The following is a 21,384-nucleotide window of genomic DNA, read 5'->3' on the forward strand; positions in this document are numbered from 1 at the left end:
TCATTATCTGTTCTTGGATTACAAAGATAACATAATGATTAATGTTTGTTAACATTTTCATCTCTAACATTAACGGATATGTGATAAACATGATTTCTGACATTCAAGCATTAATGTTCTGATAAATTTCAAGAGAGTTAAGCAAAAAAATGAGTGCAGCTGGTTTACAGGTGTTATCTGTGGATGCTGTTAAGACAAGGGTCAGATTTAAAGAATTAGAACATAACAAAAACAACAGGTTTTTAAGAAAGAATGGAGTCAATGACTCAGAAAGGAATGTTTATTATGCCAACTAAATATCAGATAATCTTCTAAAAAATAACCCTAAAAAGGTAAGTAACCTGTCATGTAAATATATCAGTGATGAAAATTGTAACATTCAACAAGAACCTTTAGAAACTGTAAATGCCAGCAATGATTACTGTCAGAGCAGAATTTTGTTAAAAACTTGGAAATCTCACAGCTCATATAAGATTCTTAATTGACACATTTAAGAAGTAAATTTCCTTCAAAGTACCTCCACTAAGTCTATAATTCATTTTAAATCAATTAGATCTTCTTATAGACTTATATAAGTTTTGTCATCACCTTCACAGATATTAGTCATGTTTGTAATGAATTTAAGAACTACCTGGAACTTTCCAATCTATTATACTCAAGACATCCATGCTACACTACTCTAACTGGATTGGTGTATGATTGGTTGACAGGAATAGATCAAGGAATAATATTACAATCTTATCAGCATGTAAATAAATAATTTTGAAAAAGGCTAGACTTATGCATACAATTTCAAATAATATAGTCCCATTATATCTCAATCAACCATTTCATGCTAGAAAACAAGGCAAAACTCCCAAACCTATCTTGAAGGCAGACAACATGATGAAATAACCTTTCAGAGAAGAAACTCATAAAGTTTTCTGTTCCACATGGACAAGTTCTCTTTTACCTGTGCATCCTTGATTTACCATATCACATTGTGATATCCACCACTGACAGGTTGCAAATGACACAACATTAAAACACCCAATCATCTGGACTGGAGCTTAGCACTAAATTAGTCACAATCTGTTTAATGTAAATAACTCCAACTCAGTCTAAAGCCATGATCATTGATACCTGAGCCAAAATAAAAGCTGGAAAGAAAACTTCCAAGTAAAACAAAATAGAACAGACACAGAACAGTCTGAAAATGAAGAAACAATTTAGGATTGTATTTAGCCTTCTCTTGAGCTGAAAAATGAAAGTTGACAAGGTCATTAAAAAAGTAAACTCATTGCTTTATCGCTTAACAGAATAAAATTGTACATCCTCAAAATCATGGAAGATGTTCTACATGCCTATATCATGTCACATCAAAAATATCATTGCTTACTTCGGGTAATAGTAATACAGAAAATCAAGATATGCTACTGAAACTCAAATGAGTCCAGTAAATATCATTTCTGAAGTTCATGTAGGTACATAATCAAATTCTGTATAGTCCTTGGCTGGTATACTAATAAATTTTAAATTTGTGGAGAAAAAAAAACACATGAAGATTCATCTTGAGTAACAATTTATATTTCCCTAAACCAGTGATGAATTTCAGTAGAAGTGTCATGCCAAAGTATAGAATTCCCTTACACACTATATATGATCAGCTGACTGAGTAGCATCTTAAGCATCTTAGTCAACATCTACAGAAACAATCATCTGTATGATTTTGCATACCTCAGTACCACTTTTTTTTAAAACAATGAACTCTCATCCATTCACCTGTAATGCATCACATAGATTCAATATGGTTTCTTTTATTAATGCTGTATGTAATCATCTGCAATGCTTTGTCATGTAAAAAAGTAGCTGCTGATCAGCTGTTGATCAATTATCTAGTTTAATAGCTCTATTATCTAAAGATACTGCAACAAGAAAGCATTCTACTGCATAAACGAAGAATTGTTGAGGCCCTCATGGAACAATGCTTAGTTGACCAACTGAGCTTCTTTTTTAAATAAATAAATTATTAATATTTTTATTATTATTATTATTTGCATACATAGAGCAGTCAGGGTTATTAAAACACCAAGATACAGTTGTCTGATTAGAAAAATCTGGCCACTGGACAAGCAAAGCAGATGACCATTGATTACATGACGTTCATAAACAAAATTCCTTTGGAGTAAAAGAATGTCGGTTTAAACCAGGTGACCATCAAACTATTTTGACTTTAGTTTTAGTGTATATTGCAGCCACAAGTATTTTCTTCTTGATACAAACCTGGATTCATGAATCCAGTTTCCATGGACCACTGTTGTTTGACCCACTTTACATTGTCAAAGAGTACAAAGTTGTAGTCACAGTTCTCACTGGCATTCAGACAAATGCTCAAGTTCAGGTTGAGAAGAAACATCCCTGCCCCTGTCAAATCATCTATTTTATACCTGTAATATAAATGCAGAAATGGAACTTAAATCATCAATGTAAAATCTTAAATATATTATCTCATCTGTGATTCAGATCAACCCTTTTTCCAAATGACCAAACCCAACTCTAACTTTGATCTTAAACCATTTGACCCATGAATTGCTTGGAACCTTCAAAGTCTTCTGGAATTTTTTTGGGTGCAACCATTCTTCATAATTTTATGCTCTAGCTAAAATTTCTAACCATGACAAAGAAAAAAATATAAATATTCTACATGAATACTGTTCTCAGGATGAAAATCTTGCATTTCTAAAGCAGACATTAAGGAGAACAAAGCAGACAAGTCAGAATGGGAACATGTTACAGATGACATTAAGTACTTACACTTTGTGTTAAAGTAATTTCAAATAAGAACATCTGAGATCATGTTCTTGGCATATGGGAAAAGATCTAAAAAGTTGCCCAAATATGGCAGCACTGAATCTGCAAAAGAATTGCAGTAGACTGAAGCAAAAATCAAACATATCAATTCTATTGTCACAAAAATGTGATGGTAATGAATACAAAAATATACAGCAGACCCAACCACTCTATCTTGCATCCTGGAAAAGTCCATGTCTGCTATAAAAAAAATGATCTATTTAATTCATTCATCCACAGATAAATTCAGAGTTCTCTCTTGAGAAATGAGATGGGGAAACCATCCTTCATTTATTCTAAGCCATCCAAGAAGTCTTGACTGTGAATGACTTCCATATTACTGTTTGGTTACATTTCTGAAACAACAAAACTGCATATATACCAGCTGCAATATCATTGCCAATTACACTTTGGATTCAAAAAGAGTCAAAAACTAATTTCTAGGTTGATTTCCATTTGCTAAAAGAAATTTAAATAAATATCAAAAGTTAATTTTAGAATATCATAAATTCAGAACAAAAAATTAACAAAATTATCATTCCATTTTGGTTTATCATTCATCATTTGCCATTTTATTATTCATCATTTGCTGCTTGCAAGCATGTGACATTTATTGTTTATCATTTGTCCTTTATTAATTCTGCATTTGATCTGCATTCATTTTTCAAACAGACAAAAGATTGTTTATTCTTCATGTTAGAATCAAAATAATGTTCTAATTGCAGCCAGAATGACCACTGTTATTATTATGATATAATTACTTTAAAAGGATTATAATTTCAAGTGATAATACCTATGTTCAATGTTGAAAAGGCTATTTTAGTAACTATTTAAAAGTACAAAATGAAAACAGGCATTTATCTTTGTAAATATATACCTCTTTTAAAGACATTATTTCTTAATTATAATAATGGCTGTTTTCATTATAACAATAACAAGTTTACCTGTACAAAATTTTCCACATGGATTGGATATGGAATCCATACATAGTTTTACAGAAATATCTATATGGACATTTTAATTCTATAGCTGAACCACTCTTACGCATTTCAGTGTATCTATATGGAAATGTTATGGATTTCTTACGTATTCCATATGGAAAATCCCACAAAATATGCAAATTAGTCCATGAGATCTATAGAATAAAATTAAAATTCCATATGGAATTTGGCAATAATCCATATGGAATTTGTGATTAATCCATAAGGAATTTGGCAATATTCCATATGGAATTTGTGAATAGTCCATATGGAAATTGTAAATAGTTCATATGGAATTTGGTAATAGTCCATCCTGTATGAAATTTTCCATGCGTATTTAAAGTGGATTTCAGACAGGTTTTTTAAGCGTTTTCTGCCTAAACCATAAAAATCTGCTTCAGATTTCTATTAAACTGCCTAATGATTCTTAGACATTATTGGGAATCAATGATAAATATTCACAATAATTTTTACAATGGATTATTTTCACAGATGTTATCAAATAAGATTTAGGTTTTTCTTGTCCTCATTTTTTTTCTTGCATACAAAACCTAATCCATTGATGGCATCACTTAAGTCTTTTTCATTTTACTGAAAAGTTAGGTGAGATTTCACAAATATTTTGACCAAAACAATCATTGAAACTGTGTTGAGATCTCACTAAAATTTCACTGAAATATTTGTGAGGTTTCACAAATAATTTTACTAAAACTTGTGTGAGATTTCTCTAAAGTTTTGATCATTAAATAGTATTTTACTGAAGTTCAGTAGTTTTTCAGACATTTCAGAAGGTTTCAAATTAATAATGGATATGAATTAAACAGGACTTTATTATCAAAGGTGATATTAAGTGTGCATGAAAACAAATACACAGATGTTGTAATTATATGACATCCAAGGCAAAAGATATCGGAGTTAATAATAATAATGATAATAATAATAATGATGACTTTATTTAGAGAAGGTAACTTGTTACAGAACTAATCTACCATGAGGCCTTCCATCTGTTAAGTACAATATATACAACATGATGTGAAGAATCTAGCTTGACACTAAATAATTGATTTTACAAATTAAAGTATCAAGCCTGGAACATATGCACAGGCATCTGTGAACATATAAACATATATAAATATAAAATATTAATCTGCATTGAAAAATTCAACTGTGAAAATAATGCAAAATTACAGAAAAGCATCCATTTGAGACATTGATTATGAAAAGAAGAAATGCTAGGAGCCTGCCTTATGTCACTTGTACTGCAACTTGATTTTTGATTAATGTACAAACTATAATGCTGTTGTGGTCTCTTGAATTAGTCCTTGTTCCATAAGCAGCAGTGACAAACATTTATCATGATATAATTACTCTTATTTTACACTGAATTCTAACACACCTAGAATATTTTGATAATATACACAATAATGCCTCACAATATTCAAAGATGATTCTACCTGTGGGCCAAGAAAATTCCACAAAGATATGACTATACTTGATAGACAAGGGTATTTGGCAACAATTCCCACCAGTGATCTATACGTTGTCCCTCCTTAAATTCATTTTGGAAGATAATCAGTTTTGAGCTATATAACTTTGAAATCATCCTGGTTCAATTCCTTGTCCTATTTTGCACGTTAGCAGTTACTGTGAAGCTCTTTATGGCACAAAGAGCAAAATGCTAGTCCTGGCATTCAGTTTTTACGCATATTGACCAATTATGTTCCCATCGACTTTGCTTTCAAGCTGTTCTCAATGCCACACATTTTTCAAATGGTTATTCAATCTCGTATCCCGCTTGAAAATTCGAATTGCCATGTTTAGCAAGCATGCTCATTCCCATCAGTTTCCATTATGCAATGATTCATTGGGCAAGTACAAAAGTTTGACCAATCAGAAAGCTCATTACAGCGATCATCTTTTAAATAATAAACAGAACAAATGCTTATTAGAAAGCTCATTGCAAAATGGGACCAGATAGAGCATTATTTAAGAAAAGTTTTGGAGACAATATTAAAAAAGGGTCGTATCAAGGAAAATCAGATTCAGGTCAGAAGGAAAGTGAAAGTCTGATTTAAAATGAAAAACAAGGCAACTTGTATGAGGTCAGTTAAATCCAGTTTAAGTTAAACAAAAATATAACAACAACAACAACAAAATTTGAAAAAGAAATATAACAAGGAAAGCTGTGGAAAGAAGTTATAAATTGTGTCCAAAATAAACAAGAAAATTACAGCTATCAGAAACAGGAAATATAAATGCTGCTGAAAATCATTCAAACTGTACAAGAAACAAAAAATAAATTTTATTATATCTTATTGATATTTTATATTGAAATGTCAGTGATATTACAATCACAAAATAACACTATATTTTCAGAATTGTTGACAAACTCTCAGTGAAATTTCAATCACAAATTCCCACTGATATTTTCAGAAATGTTTGCAGAATCAGTGAAATTTCAATGACAAACTTTCAATGATATTTTCAGAAATTTTTGTAAAATCTCCTAAAATACCATAATTTTAGTGAAAAAGGACATTTGAGTGAATGTCAAAAAATGTTCACTGTGATTTTGCTGAAATTTCAGTCACATTTTCACTAGGGTATGATTTTTGTAGAGCATATTTTAATAGGAAGTCAAACAAATTATTTTTCAGAGTAAAAATCAGATCAAGCCTAAAGTCCACCTTGCACCAAATTTTCTAAGTCCAAAGATTCATCTATGCTTGTACTACCAGATATTAATTTTCTGATCATGTTTACATTTTCTATACTTTTTTGGTCATGTCTTTGTCTGTTTTTAAACATCTGTGGAAATAAATTAAAGAAAACTGACATGCATGTGTTTCTTCAAATTTACATGAGTATATATTCATCCTTCCACAACAGCTACACTGACATATACATGTACTCTTAAACTCTCACCAATATTTCTATTTGAATCAGATAGTTTAGGTTATTAATTTTTCAGATGGGTATTTTCAATGATGCTATAATACATGAGCCTGCTTTCCATATGGAAAAAAGTGTATATGGATTAAAGTTGCAACTTTATTCCATATGGAATTTTCACTTGCTGTGAAGTACTTATGGAACTGATATGGAATAAATTGTCTGATTCCATAAGTTTTTCAGTCCATATCTCTTCCATACGGATTCCTGAAGTATTCCATACAGAATCCATGAGAAATTTCTGTATGGCTAAACTAATGACATCAACAAATACAAATTTGTACTCATCTGTAATACATGCTTGATATTACATCTGAAAGCAAATAATTATTGCACATTTTAAGGTCTTATTTTCATAATAAAATCAAGTTTCCTGAATTTTTGCACTGCACAAAGATATTATCTAATTAAATGGCACTTTTAAATCTGACACACTCATAAAATGGATACCTCATTTTGAGAAGACCAAAGAAGCTGAACTCCTGCAGTCTGCCCCAGTCAAAGTTCAGGAAAGAAATATTTCTCATGAAGCTCTCCACACCTATGGATAATTGGTAGTTCCATGTGTCCAGCATGACATGAAATCTGAAGGATTTCCTGAGCAGAGCCACAGATACACAACATTCCAGCTTGGAACAGTTATCCACAACATGACAGGCTACTGAGTCAGGAAGAGGTGGTATGAGCAGGCTACTGTCACAATCTGGAATATCAAATGTACAAAAATTATGTAGGTATGTACAGTATAGGATTCAGCAGTACATAAGCATAATACTGGTTACACGGCACTGATTTAAATGTAAATTCTAAAAATGTACATATAAAGAATTCTTATATAAAAAAACTAAAAGATAAACCATTCCAAATCAATGCCAACATGAAGTACAATATAAAAGAAGTTCAACTCTGCAAAACCTACATACAATAAAAGTTATATGTGAAAAACATAAAATCCTTAAACTATAGCATTAAAATTTGGTAAATAAATCTGAATCACTCAAAAAGCACAAGATTTTATGAGGTGGTACATTTGTATAATGTTTCCTAATTAAGATCACATTAAACATCTGTTATACTGGGTTGAAGTGAATAAGCCTGACAAGAATGTATTCTAAATTCAGAGAACATTGGCAAGGTATGCACTCTAGACAAAGTTCACCCTTCTGCATTACCAGTATGCATGAATCAAACATGTTTTTTGTATGTGCAATACCGAATCATCTCTGCAGTTTGTTCAGCTATTCGAATGCCACTCTCCAATAGTGGAACTTATGTTCTGAAGCTTGTTGTGGAGTTTTCATCTCATATATTTTTGTTCCAAGTATATAGAATTTACTTGTATAAAGGATGACTGACAATATGCTGCCAGGCATACATCCTAAGGATATATTTCAAAAAGGGTACAACATACTTTAACTCTGAATTTTTTATATTTTTAAAAAACTTGGATATCAAGATAGATTGGTGGCCCATATATTAGACCTGTGTTGAATAGGTAATTCATTATACTGCACTTTCATGTGGTGTCATAAGCTTTATTCAAGTAATACAGTTGTAAATATATATTCTTTCTCCATGAAAGCTTCTCTAATAAATGCTTTAGTATGAATATCTGCTAATAGTTTGTTGGACTCAGGTGTGGTTTTGTGGGATTTACAACCATTTGTCAGCATATGATGTATGATGCATGGCAACCAGATTATCTGGTGGACAAAAAACCTCTGAAGAACTACCAGCCCAGGGAAAGCCAAGGGCAAGGATTCTAACATGATGGCCAAGCTGAGTCTCTAATTCGCACAGACATAGGAGGGATGTGTGAGTGATCTCTAAAGGCACGCATCTTAAACCACTCAGCTACACAGGGTCTTGTTGGACTTAGGACATAAGCAGAAAGTGATTTTATTTATTCACTCATGTTTCGCAAATACATCTTGCTAAAGCTGTGGGATGATAGCTGGAAGGTTGGTATGGTCCCTGCCAAGTTTGGGAAATTGGTAGCTTCTCACCTTCACTGCATAAAGTAACCAATTTCCCAAATTTAACTGAAAATGTTTACTGTACTGAGTGATTAGTGGATATCATTCAGTCCTGCTGAAGTGCAATGGACTCAATCAAGAGATTCTTGTATATGACTGACTGAAAGGTTATAATCTTCAGCTTATCTTTCAGGTTTGTGACATGGAAGTTTTCAGACTAGTTTCTTGTGAGAAGTTTTTCAAGAATGTTTTACCAATGTATATGAGAATTCTGATATTATCATGACCATTTCATTTGATTTCTTTAAATGACTGATACAGATGTAGATTTTTTCATTTCTGACATTCATTTTCTATACCATGTGTCCTACTAATGTAACAGAGTAGTAAGATTTAAATGTAAAGATATAGGATCTCCATATTCCCCTCTTGCTCTCACTAATGGTATGTTAACTCAAAATATACATTATTTGTAAAGGCTTAAAATTGCTGGATTGGCATTTTAGTCTCTAAGGAACTTTCTCCATTCCTGAATAGCATCTTTGGAAGTATCATCAATACATGTTTGCTGATATGTTAAGAAATTGCCAAAGATATGGTATATCTTTCTCAATAAGAATACTGGATCTACTTTGTTTATGAAATGTATGCATGTATGTGTATCTTAGTGTTTAATGGCACCTCAGCACAACAATGGCTATATGAAAAACAAAATTCTACAAATGTGAAAATGAAAAAGAATGATCACACATTATAGTAACCATCTGCGCATGATCGTGCAACACACTGAGTGGTGTACAAAAGGTAAAAAGGTCATACATACTTTCACCACTCTGTTGGGGGATGTATTCACATCAAATGGACAATGTATTTTCAGCATCAAAATAGATTAGCTAAACAATATTGACAGAATAAGTAATTGCTGCTATTAAAACCAAAGATGGACAAAGAGTCCAGAGTGATAACTATTCTAAATGTTAACATGGAATGATGAAATCAAAGTCATTCAAGACCTTGTCAGTATTAAGCTCATATTTAAGTTTGGTTAAATCCAATAATCCATGGCAAAATAATTCTGCTGAAACAATGATCAAAAGGATATGTAATCAAGGGACATAACTTCTGCAAAGGTCATTGAATAGGGGCATAACTCCTGTTAAGACCATTGAATGCTGTAAATCAAACACATTTAAGGCTTCATATATATAAGTCCTTCATCAATATAAAGTCCCATACAAAAGGCTGAAAACCAATAAACCTTGCTAAAGTTATGCTGCAGAAAAAGGTCATGAGGACAGGCTAGAATGGGGCATAATTCCTACAAAGAGTGTGGTGGAATGCTGGAAATCAAACTCATTCAATGTCTTATCAATATAAAGCCCCATATCACATCTGTTTGAAAACTAACAAACCTTTCTCAAGAAATTAAAATCAGGAGGAATGGCGGCATAACTCCTATAAATGATTGTGAGAAATGCTGGGAATAGAATATCAATATCATGTTACCTACCAAATCTGATTTAAACTCTTTGTCAAGTTATGTTGTTGAATCCAATGTCAGAAGTGCTGATAATCAGATTGAAATTGGTAAATCAGTAATTGGATAAACTGAATTCAGGAGGTAGCAGGATTATATCCCTAACATTAATGTGATCAGGGATCATACTTGAAGGAGAAAATCAGAAAATACAAGAACATAAAAATGAATACAAAATTGTTAATAAAAATTATAATAGCTGTCACATTACTTTATAACTATTTATTAAAATGGTAAATGAACAAGAAGTAGTACAGCTATACATCCTGTTTTTCATTTTGTTGATAGCATATCAAAACTATGGTATTATCACCATTTAAAGCAATTTTAATGGCATAATCAGTAAAGTTAAAGTAAGAGATGAAGCCCAGACTTCAGGTCAGAAAACATCAACTTGTAGGCAGGCGAATAGAGTATGTTATTAATATACAAATACATTAAAGTACTGACAAAAAAGACATGGGGAGGGAGTAAAATGCTAAAGATCATACTCTTGAAAACATATTAATTTAAAGTAACTTTCATCAGCAATAATCTTTACATAATTATTTTTGAGAAACATAAAAATTTGAATTCTCATCATCAAAGATTTCCTGGAAACATGAAATGTGTTTTGGGAACATGAATGACCCACAACAACTGAAAATTTGACTTTAGAGACAAAACGCGATAGAAATGAACAGAAGGACTAACAAATGGACAAGGATAACAATTTATACTTTATGTAGTAGGACATAATAACGCACCATGAAATTGATAAATAAAATTTAACACTGCAAGAAAATTTTCTGGAAAAATACATGCATTACTTATTGTCAGCTTGCAAAGCAAATGTTAGCTTTAAAGAATAAGCCTTACAAGATAAAGGAACTGCCAGTGCTGATATTCTCCATCATCACTTTCATGCCAATTTTTCTTAACTTGATGATGATGAATTGTATCAAATCAAAATGCAAGCACAAAGGATTCTGATTGGCTTCCCTCCATATTTCCCTATCATCTGTGTCGATAGGAAGAAAGAGGTTTGAGATGTGACATAGCTATCTGCTTCTCCTATAAGAAGTCTGAGTGGGGGATAACACTTACCACTAATGGAAGTTGAAACTGTATTGATTCTACATTGTTGGCCACTGAGGTAATCTGACAAACCAAGTTCATCTAGCAAATGATCAGCTAAAATCTGGGTCATATCGTCAGTTGAGTTGAAACCAAGATCTTTCAGCCAATTGGTCAGTGAGAAATCTATGAAAGAAAAAAATGATAAGATAAGAAAAGATAAGATTTATTTAATGTTGGCATGTTTCAAAACAAGATTTCAACACAAGCTGGAATGAACTTTTTATCGAAAATGAGATTTTTACCAGATGAAATTGTATTCGAAAAATATTTATTGCTGCCACTGCAGACCCAAAATGCTGAAGGTCACAAAATGCAAGAAAGTTAAGAAATTTAAAAAATTGCTCTGATGGTAAGATATTTGATTAGGTTGACTACATATGCAAGCAAACAAACATGCCAAATATTATGTATCTACTTAATTTAGTTTTGCTTAATCTTGCTAACAATGTTCTATCCAAAAGTCTAATTCCAAAACTTTAAAAACAGTGCAAAACAAAACTAAGTTTTGTATTTGTACAACATGCCACCATTAACTATTAGTGTTTAAGTCCAAAATGTTTTTAAAATTGTACCAAAACTAAAATAGAACAATTGCTGTAATGGCAAGAAAATAAAATCAGTATATGCATAAAAATAAGCATATTTGATTTGTCCACCTTTGGTGGTTTCTACTTAATAATCTTCTCATAGTTTTCATCACAAAGGTTTGCATGAAATATTAAAAACTTAGAAATGTAAGATTAATAATGACATGAGAAATCTAAAATGTCATCTACAACAGCATACCAACAGGTAATCCAAATTTCATGTGTTTACCTTTAGTGTCTTTTGTTTACAGATGATAGCAAAGGTTTTCAAAATATGTTGAAGTACAAGTATTTTAAAACTTTAGAACAATTTGACAAATTCCTGTGATGACCTAAGAATTTTTACAGATGCAAACAAAAATGCTGATTAAATTTAATTTGTCTACCTTTTGCATTTGCTTAATCCTGCTAATGCAGTTTTTAAAATGCAAACAAGTAAATTTACAGAAAGTATGCAAATAATAATACATTTTGCATTAAATAAATGCTGTAATGGACTCAAAATCTAACTAGGTTATCTCCATTTAAACACTATATACAAGGTTTTTTGCACAATCTTACTAGCAAGCTTCGTGGGGCAGATGAAGAAACATAGACAAAATCATTATATTCATGATGCAAGCAATAGGGATATACAAACTGTTGTAATGACCTAAAAATTTAATCATGTCACCTATTTATGACCAGGACTAAGTATGAAACATTTCATGGCTCCAAGATTAATAGGTTTTGTACTATTATATTAAAAGTGATACAAGATGGACAAGTGGAAGTATGGACATTCAGAAGCAAAACAATATAGGTCCTTGTGTTATTACAGTGGAGGCACACAATCAAGAATATCGATTTCTTATGTAGTAATGCTGATGTTATTGTTGAGGTTTACAAAATACTTAGGGCTATACCATTTAAATGTACTTGTGGGAGGAAGAATGCACTTTTGTTTTTCTCCTTTTGCATGGCAGTTAAAGGGCCTGAACCTATTCTTTTCTCCTGTATACTGTTAATTACTTTCTATCAATGGTACCCCAGAAAAAATAGCATATTCTCCCCAAACACAGACATATATATTTAAATTAGCCCAGAATTCTGAATTGTTAGCCTGAAATTGAATTCAACAATAGGATGATGGACATTCTCAGTTATTGAGGCTGAAAAGAATTTCACATAAATTCTGAAATAAAACAAAACTCATTCATAAACTGAACACTTTAGTATAAACTGCTTTTCATGTTTATAAACTTATTCAAACCATGTTCAATATCTCAGCTATCTGAAAGGACAAATCAGAATAGAGCCTTAAAGAAACATACAGCTACTGTCCAAATTCAACAAAACTGGTTTGCTGTTAGGTAAATCAAAGAAATACATGTTGAAGAAACAAAAGTTATAACACAACACTGCCTTGAAGGAGAAAGTTTAAGCAATCTTTATAAAGATTACTGGCTACCAGCTATTTTCATTGAAGTCCAATTTTCCTCTATATAAAAATGCAAAATATGATTATTTTGGTAACTGGAAAAGTGAGGAAGTAAGATTAATTTTTGAACAAAGTGAAGAAATAGAGCTATGATCCTGAGCAGGTTGCACCATCTGTGATGTAAGCAAGATGAGGTAAAACTAAATTGCACAACTGTTGGATGACCAAGTTTGACTTTATAAGCAGAGTGGAGAGAGAAGCATTTGCACATACTAGAAACACCATATCATTATTTGTCATTCTGGAGTGTTTGATATCCATTGACATAGTAACACCACCCACTAGTGGAACAACAGTACTTTCCGTTTTCTAATGAATGCAAATAAGAACACTTATGACACCTTAAACCTCCCACGAACTATGAAAAGCAGCAAAGTCTGCATCTCATTAAGAGTGTATTCCACTGTCCAGTGGGTTTTAAGGCACCATTTCATCTTTGTGGGGGAAGGAAAACTTGAATTTTCTTTCCAACCAGGATTTGTCATTCTTATACAGCACAATAATTTTTCAACTAATATCAAGGACAGAATAAGTTGTTTTTCTTCCACAGTTCAGAGCATGACAGAGCAAAAGTATTTTTACAAGCTGTTTGGGATCCAGAAATTTCCTTTTATAAAAAGTCATTGCTCAGGACTTTATGTATTTATTTAAGATCTCAGTGTATGTTCATTGCATCAGTCTATGCATATATGTATGAATGTGTGTGTGTGTTGTGGTGGTGGTGGGTGATGACATTTGATAATGCTAAGTCCATTTCTTTTCTTCAGATTTGAATTTCCAGACATAAGACTTATATGAGTAAATAACTTATTCTTAATTGTACTACACTGCTTTTTGGGGCAACATGCACTGATGTCCCACTAACTTCTGGACAGCTTTAGGACCACAAATCATGTTTGTTGAATCTCAAAAACTACCAAGAAAATTGGCAAGTATGATTCTTTAAAACAATAAACTAAGTAAAATAACTTTCAAAGATCAGAATTTCAACCTGGTGACAAGGGCTTGATAGGTTTAGGTGTGATTACATCTAAAATGGCTGACCAAACTTGTGTCCAAGAAACAGAAGTGAACAGAGAAGTAGATTTAATAACCTCTTGCTTTCCTTTTTAATAGAAAACATTGTAACTGAATTCAAAATCTGTTAATTATTACCTTCGTTGAAAAATCCAATGTTCCAAGAACATAATGGCTTAGGAATCTCAACCTTTGTAAATATGGGTATAATCAGATCACATTCATCGTCTGTACTGAAACAGGCCTTCACCTCAAGGTCAATTAACAGCCTGTTCTCAGCTTGTATATCATAGGCTGTAAATCTGAAAAGACAAAGTCATGACATAACTGGAAAGACAAATTCCATACAATTATATATTAAAGGCCTTTTTAGAAAATAATCACCATCTCAGTGTTTTCTTTACCTCTAAGGCTTGCAATTGTATTATTTCATGATAAGCAATGCCTCAAAAAAGTAAAACTGGTTTTGAAATCCTACAAGAGGACAATTATAACAATTAATTTGACAGAAAAATGGTAAACATAGTGCTTGTTTTACGTTAAGTTCATTCAGATAACAGACATTATTTAACCATAGTGTAATCGACATGGCTCACTTCCAAAAAGCATTTACTAGTCTGTAGCAACCGTTGTAAACATTAATTATCATACAAAAATACAAATAAAACTTGAGTGAATCTGACCACAAAATGCTGGATCAATTTCTGATTCAAGTTTTCTTTGCATTTCTTTCTCTGTACATCTGAACATAATCTTTGAAAATTTGAAATGTTACCTTCAAATTGGCACAATATAGCCAGTTTTGTGCTAACATAACATTAAACTACCTACATTTTAAATACCTACCCACCCACTAAACTACCTACCAACCTGAATACTGTGACAAGGCCCAAAATGCATAAAACAAGTGAATGAAAAATGAATGCCATTCTATGATATCAAAGTATATGTACAATAATGACTTGATAAAGACCATACATTAATGTTATTTTTGCATTATATATTTCTGTATTACTGTTTCTTCAATTTGCTTAAGAAGCTATTTTTATAGTCCACCCCAAAATGCCAGATTTTAATGGGTGAAATCACAGGCTTCAGTAACCTTGAAATGACAGCCAGAAGGTACAAGCATAGTTCTGCATCACTCACTGCCTTGATTAACCACTACAGATAAGGCCTTGCATGAACTGCATGCAACATACAATCCACTCTTCTAATTCCTATACTCATTCACTTAAGTTATAATATACAATACATAGTCATTAATATAGAACCTTTTGCTATACAACAAACATACATTCTTACTTCCAACTAAACTGGTCAGTAAGTGTCTTATGAGAAGGCTAGGATGTATATAACATATAAGAATCACATACACATACACACACACACATGCACACATATACACACACAGTTTTAATATAGTTATAAACACAAATTCCTGACTCATATTGGTACAGCATAAAATGTAGGTCAGATTGACCTTCTTTGGTTACAAGGTTTTGGTGTTAAGAGACAAAAGAGATGTTCACAATCATATTGTTAATTGATTCAAGTATTAACAGTAAAAGCAAATAATTTAACCAATGTCAGTGAAGCATGCAATATCAGTCACCGTCAGACCAACATAGTTTTATAACAGAAATCAAAAACGGTTCAAACAATTTTGTTCTCTGTGCAACAGACATGACCATCTCATCCTTGAGTTTTGTTAAAGACCTGTGTTGGTCTGATGGTAACACAGAACAGACATGTATAGACATATAGTTCACCTGTTTTAAAATCATTTTTCAATTATTTCTTCTTAATTTTCTTTCATAGTTTAACTCGATTTTGTATATTCCCTATGTCATGACAACATTTGTGAGTCTGGAATTTCTCTTGGCCTTTTGTGCTTTGTGTTTGCCTTGTGACTCTAAGCTGTTTCTTCCCTGACAGGGGGCCCAGAGGCTGAGTGGTCTAAACTGCTTGCCTTTACCAATCACTGCCATCTCACCTCTGTTCATGTGTTTGAGTCTTGGGCTCGGACAATGTGAGTATGTGAGAAAGCTTGCCAGTAGCTTCTGGTGGATCAATGGTTCTTACCAGGGATTTTGTGGGTTCTTCTTCCACCTGTTATACTGGCTGCCATGTATAGCTTATCTTATGCTGAGAAATGGCATTAAACAACAACTGCAATTTTTCATCTAAAAAAGAACTTGTTTAGCTTGAAATATTGTTTTGTATTTGTACAAATAAAACATTTTGTGTCAAATATATATTTGCTGTTGGAATGCATTCTCTTGTGCTCTTACATGCAAACCTTGTGAATCCAGTACCATTCATGGGTTAGGTTGTTGGTTGTATTTATACTGTGTGTGTGTGTGTGTGTGCATGTGTGTGCATGCATGTGCACTTTTATTTATACACACCAACACTTACACAGATACCAATGCAGTACAATTGCTGACCTCTACTTTGTTGAGATGAGATATTAAAAAAATGGTCCTGAAATTTAAGCTGTTCACAACTAGATAGTGTAATAATTTGTGTAATGAAATTATGCCTGACAAGATCCTTTTTGATGACTTATTCACACATGCTTAATTGTATATGCTCCAGAAAATGAACCAAATAACATAAGAAATTCTCCTATCATAATTTTGGAACACAATTCAATTTTAGGTTTATACTGAACTGATTCCAATAATTAAGCAGAATTATCACAAGATTTTTTTTCTTCTTCAAAGCTATCACTGATGACTGAGTAGCAGAATATAAGTAAAATCACAATTTTACACTAAGGACTGATAAATGGTTGTAGAAATGCTGCATCAAACATAATACACCGCTCCCTCGATAACTCACGCACAACGGGGTCCAAAAACATCGACCGCACTATAAGCGAGGGCGCAAGTTACCGAGGGACCTATAAAAAAAACTAATAAAGAGATGGAGATCGACAGAGAGAGGCGAAGGGGGGGGGTTGCATTGTTAAATACTCGTTTTATAATCGTGCTGAAAATAACTGTGAATAAATATTTCTTTATAAAGGTGTTGTTCATTTTTCTTTATAAATTACCTTTAATTTCTGGATAAAGTATCTTGAAAAGATCGTAAAAACAAACATTATTCCACAAGGTATTAGTACTCTTAACATGTGTATCGCTAAACACATTGTGTATTACGTCACTGCTTTTTGTGTTGATTTGGATACATTCTAGTTTTATTGTTTGTTCAAAATGAATCAAGATTTCTTTTATCAAAAAAGATAACATTCATATCGAAAAACGACACCGTCGAAACTTGTGTTGCTCTAAAAAAAAAAAATCTGCTCTCACTAGATAGATAGATAGATTGAGTAAAATGTAAAAAAATAAATTCACAAAGATAAACCATTACCAACCATGAATTTAATGGGTCTAAACGTCAGACATGTAAAAAAAAATAAAAAATATTTAAATACAAATATGCAAGTGAGAATACAACAATATTTGCTGGGCAATTGTCTAATAGCAGTAGAGCTTTCTCCTCTAAGCCCCTGGATCGCAGGTGGTTTCTGACGGCGGGGACAAACATCTTAGAAAACCACTCCGTAAATATTGTTGCAGTCATCCATGCATTTCCACTATTTCTATATGCAAATGGAAGGGTGTCCATATTCATGTGATGAAAACAACGGGGAGACTTGTATTTGCCAACACATAATGGTTTCATTTTATGTGTGCCAGTTTTGTTAACACAAAACAAAAGTGTTAATCTCTCTTTGTTCAGCTTGAAACCCTCATTTTTGTGTGTATCATCTCCGGTAGCTAGAGTTTTGTCTGGCATCATCCGATAGCATAGACCAGCCTCATCACAATTATAAACTTGGTCGTCTGTATATCCATCACGGGTCAGTATCTCTCGGAGTTGGTTGGGATAACTAGATGCGGCCGCCTGATTTGCTGAGCGTATCTCTCCCGACAACAAATTTTGTTTTATTCCATGTCGGCGCTGGAATCTACAAAGCCATCCATGGCTTGCCATGAAATCTGAATCAGTATCCATAGTTTTGGCCATTTTCTCTGCCTGGGCCTTGAGAATTGTTCCTGAAATCGGAACACCTTGTTCACGTTGCTGTGTGAACCAGGTGTACACAGCATCATCTAATTCTGTGTCATTTGCAGTGCGTGCCCGTTTCCGTTTAAATCCATCATCAGAATCAACTTCATGCAAATAATCCCGAAATTTCTTCTCATCCTTGAGCCAACCTCTGAGTGTCGACTCGGCAAGTTTAAGTTCACTACAAACTTTTGATCTTGATTCACCATTACGAACCCTCTCTATGAAAGTAAGCTTTTCATTCACTGAGTACGCCTTTCGCTTGATTCCCTTGATCTCCATGATCACATTTACAAATGATTAGGATAAATTACTGATTAATATATACTTTAATGACAATAAGTACATACTATTTGAAACCATGTTCGATTGGTCCAATTAAATTGATTGATGTTAAGACCACAAGAGTTTATGTATGTAGGATTTGCATTCCTTTGAACTTTTGTATTTTTTTACGTCTTTTACCTGATATGATACAAAAGACCGACTTAACGTGATAAAACAAAGCAGGTCTATTTTAATTGATTTTTACAATGCAACAAACACTTCCCCAAGTCGTTGATCAAAACACAGCCGGCACTTAATTAGGTTCTCACAGATGTGCTCGCGGGCATCGATGTGACGGTCAATTGACTCTTTTCATGTTTGAATAGAAGAGAACATGCAACGATTATACTGCTTACACTGCAACACAATGAAAAGATTAAAACACTAATTTCCCCTGACAAGACATATTTAATTAGTGTTCATTTCATTCAGTGTTGCCACCTGTTAGCATTTACTATAATTCATTGATCGCTGTTTCGCCGTATACACATACAGTATTATTATTTACAGTGAACTGAGAAAATATTTTTTCCGATAAAATCTAACAAGATATGTTGATTCTAACATTTCGGGCACTAACCGCCATTTTCGACGATAAAACGGGTGATATATCAAGGTTTCATTCATCAGTTCTGATCATGATTTTCTTCATTTTTAAAAAATATTTTCTTTAAAAAAAAACGGGATCCATGCCGGACACCGCGTTATAAGCGGGTTCACGAGTTATCAGGGCGCGAGTTATCGAGGGAGCGGTGTACATTAAAAAACAAAAAACAAAAGGTTTTATACAAATGGAATTACCAGATTTCTTGGATCAATTCTGCTAATCCTGGTAAAAACAAATCTAAATTTTAGAAACTAAGAGGACTGCAATAAAAACAATGCTCTCACTTAATATATTTTAGTATCAAATTGCATTTTGCCATTTTTCCCTAATCGGATACTCATAAGCTATACTAATAACATAAAGGTCATGCCCAGTTAATAAATTTCTTTCACTGTTTTAAATAGGAAAAATATAAGAATATTTTCTTCATGCTGGGATCAGCCTAGCTCTATTCCATGAATCTGGGATCAACCCCGAATATACTCTTTATGCTGGGATCAGCCTAGCATAGATTTAGTTCAAATAAGATCAGCCCAGGATATTTTAGCATGCTGGGATCAGCCTAGCACATAGTCTACTTATGCTGGAATCAGCCCAGAATACACTTAAATGCTGGGATCAGCTGAGCACAGATTTTACTTGAGATGAGATCAGCCTAGCACAGTCTACAGAAGCTGGGATCAGCCTAGATTATACTTTAATGCTGGGATCAGCCAAGCACGAATTATCCTTGAGCTGGGATCAGCCCAGAATACATAATTATGCTGGGATCAGCCTAGCACAGATTTACTTGAAGATGGAATCAGCCCAGAATACACTGAACTGCTGGGATCAGCCTAGCACAGATTTTACTTCAGCTGGGATCAGCCTAGTACCAATTCTACTTGAGCTGGGATCAGCCCAGAATACAATGTAATGCTAGGATCAGCCTAGCACTGATTGGGAATCAGTCTTTAACATTCAGATTCTAGCCCATGAGTAGCCCCCACAGAGAGAGAGCCAAATACTTTTAAAATATTTTAATTAAGTATTGATGTTATTTTATTTAGGGGTTGGATGTTGTAGAATACTGATAATAATGAATAGTGGCATGTTGAGAGAAAGGGAGAGTGAGTGAGGGATAGAGATAGAGAGACTGAATGCATATACTCATGTATCCTATATTTCTTACAATGTATGTATTAAAACTTTTCTCATACAATTTAGTATTCTTTTGTTGTGCATAAACAATATCATCTAAAAAATATTATCTAGCATTGTATTTTCAACTGCATTGTACTTTTTAATATAGTATGTCAACTTACTCTACTTTGAAAACTCCTTGCAACTGGAAAGTCTTTTTCTGGCCCCAGTCAAAGTTGAACAGCATTATTTCAGTGTTGAACTTCTCTATTCCAAGTTTCAACTTGTACTTGCAGACATCAAAGTCCACAAAGACATGGATACTTCTCTTGATAAGAGGAACATCAATGCAGCATTCAATACCAGTGCAATAATCTGGTATGTAGCATGAAGATGTTCCAGGCAATGGTTGCAAAGTATTTCTTACTAATAATAACGGACATTCTGTAAAGAAAAGTAGATTAAAGCACAATTATTTCCTACTTTCAATAATTTTCCAAATGAGGGCAACATCATCTAAAAGTTGTCTTTCTATACTCATGATTAAAAGGGCTTGGACTCATGTTCAACAATGGTCATTCCTGTTGTGCACTGAGACAAGGCAGTTAAACTTCACTTACTCCAATTACCTTCGATGTAAATGGGTGCCAGATTCTCTTTGGGCGTGTCATACACCTCTCATGGGATGGTGTTGCAGCAGGGGGAAATTATGTACTTAGTTGCTTTAAAAAAAAAAAACCAAGAAACTCTAACTTTGTTATTACATGA

The 21,384-nt window shown here is 33.0% G+C and overlaps 1 protein-coding gene across 1 annotated transcript in view; it reads right to left on the reverse strand.

Annotated features, from left to right (window-relative positions):
* The window catches only part of LOC149805294 (uncharacterized), a 190,745-nt gene that overhangs the window by 139,303 nt on the left and 30,058 nt on the right, over window positions 1–21,384 (reverse strand). Inside the window, exons 12-16 of the mRNA XM_089933887.1 lie at window positions 20,799–21,060; window positions 14,616–14,779; window positions 11,361–11,516; window positions 7,212–7,464; window positions 2,263–2,426 (exon numbers count right to left, since the gene is read on the reverse strand). Of these exons, the coding sequence (XP_089790013.1) occupies window positions 2,263–2,426; window positions 7,212–7,464; window positions 11,361–11,516; window positions 14,616–14,779; window positions 20,799–21,060 (999 nt within the window). The remainder of the gene's footprint in view (window positions 1–2,262; window positions 2,427–7,211; window positions 7,465–11,360; window positions 11,517–14,615; window positions 14,780–20,798; window positions 21,061–21,384) is intronic.

The sequence above is a fragment of the Sinohyriopsis cumingii genome, chromosome 2, assembly GCF_028554795.1.
Source record: "Sinohyriopsis cumingii isolate HCF-2022 chromosome 2, ASM2855479v2, whole genome shotgun sequence".
NCBI classification, from domain to species: domain Eukaryota; kingdom Metazoa; phylum Mollusca; class Bivalvia; order Unionida; family Unionidae; genus Sinohyriopsis; species Sinohyriopsis cumingii.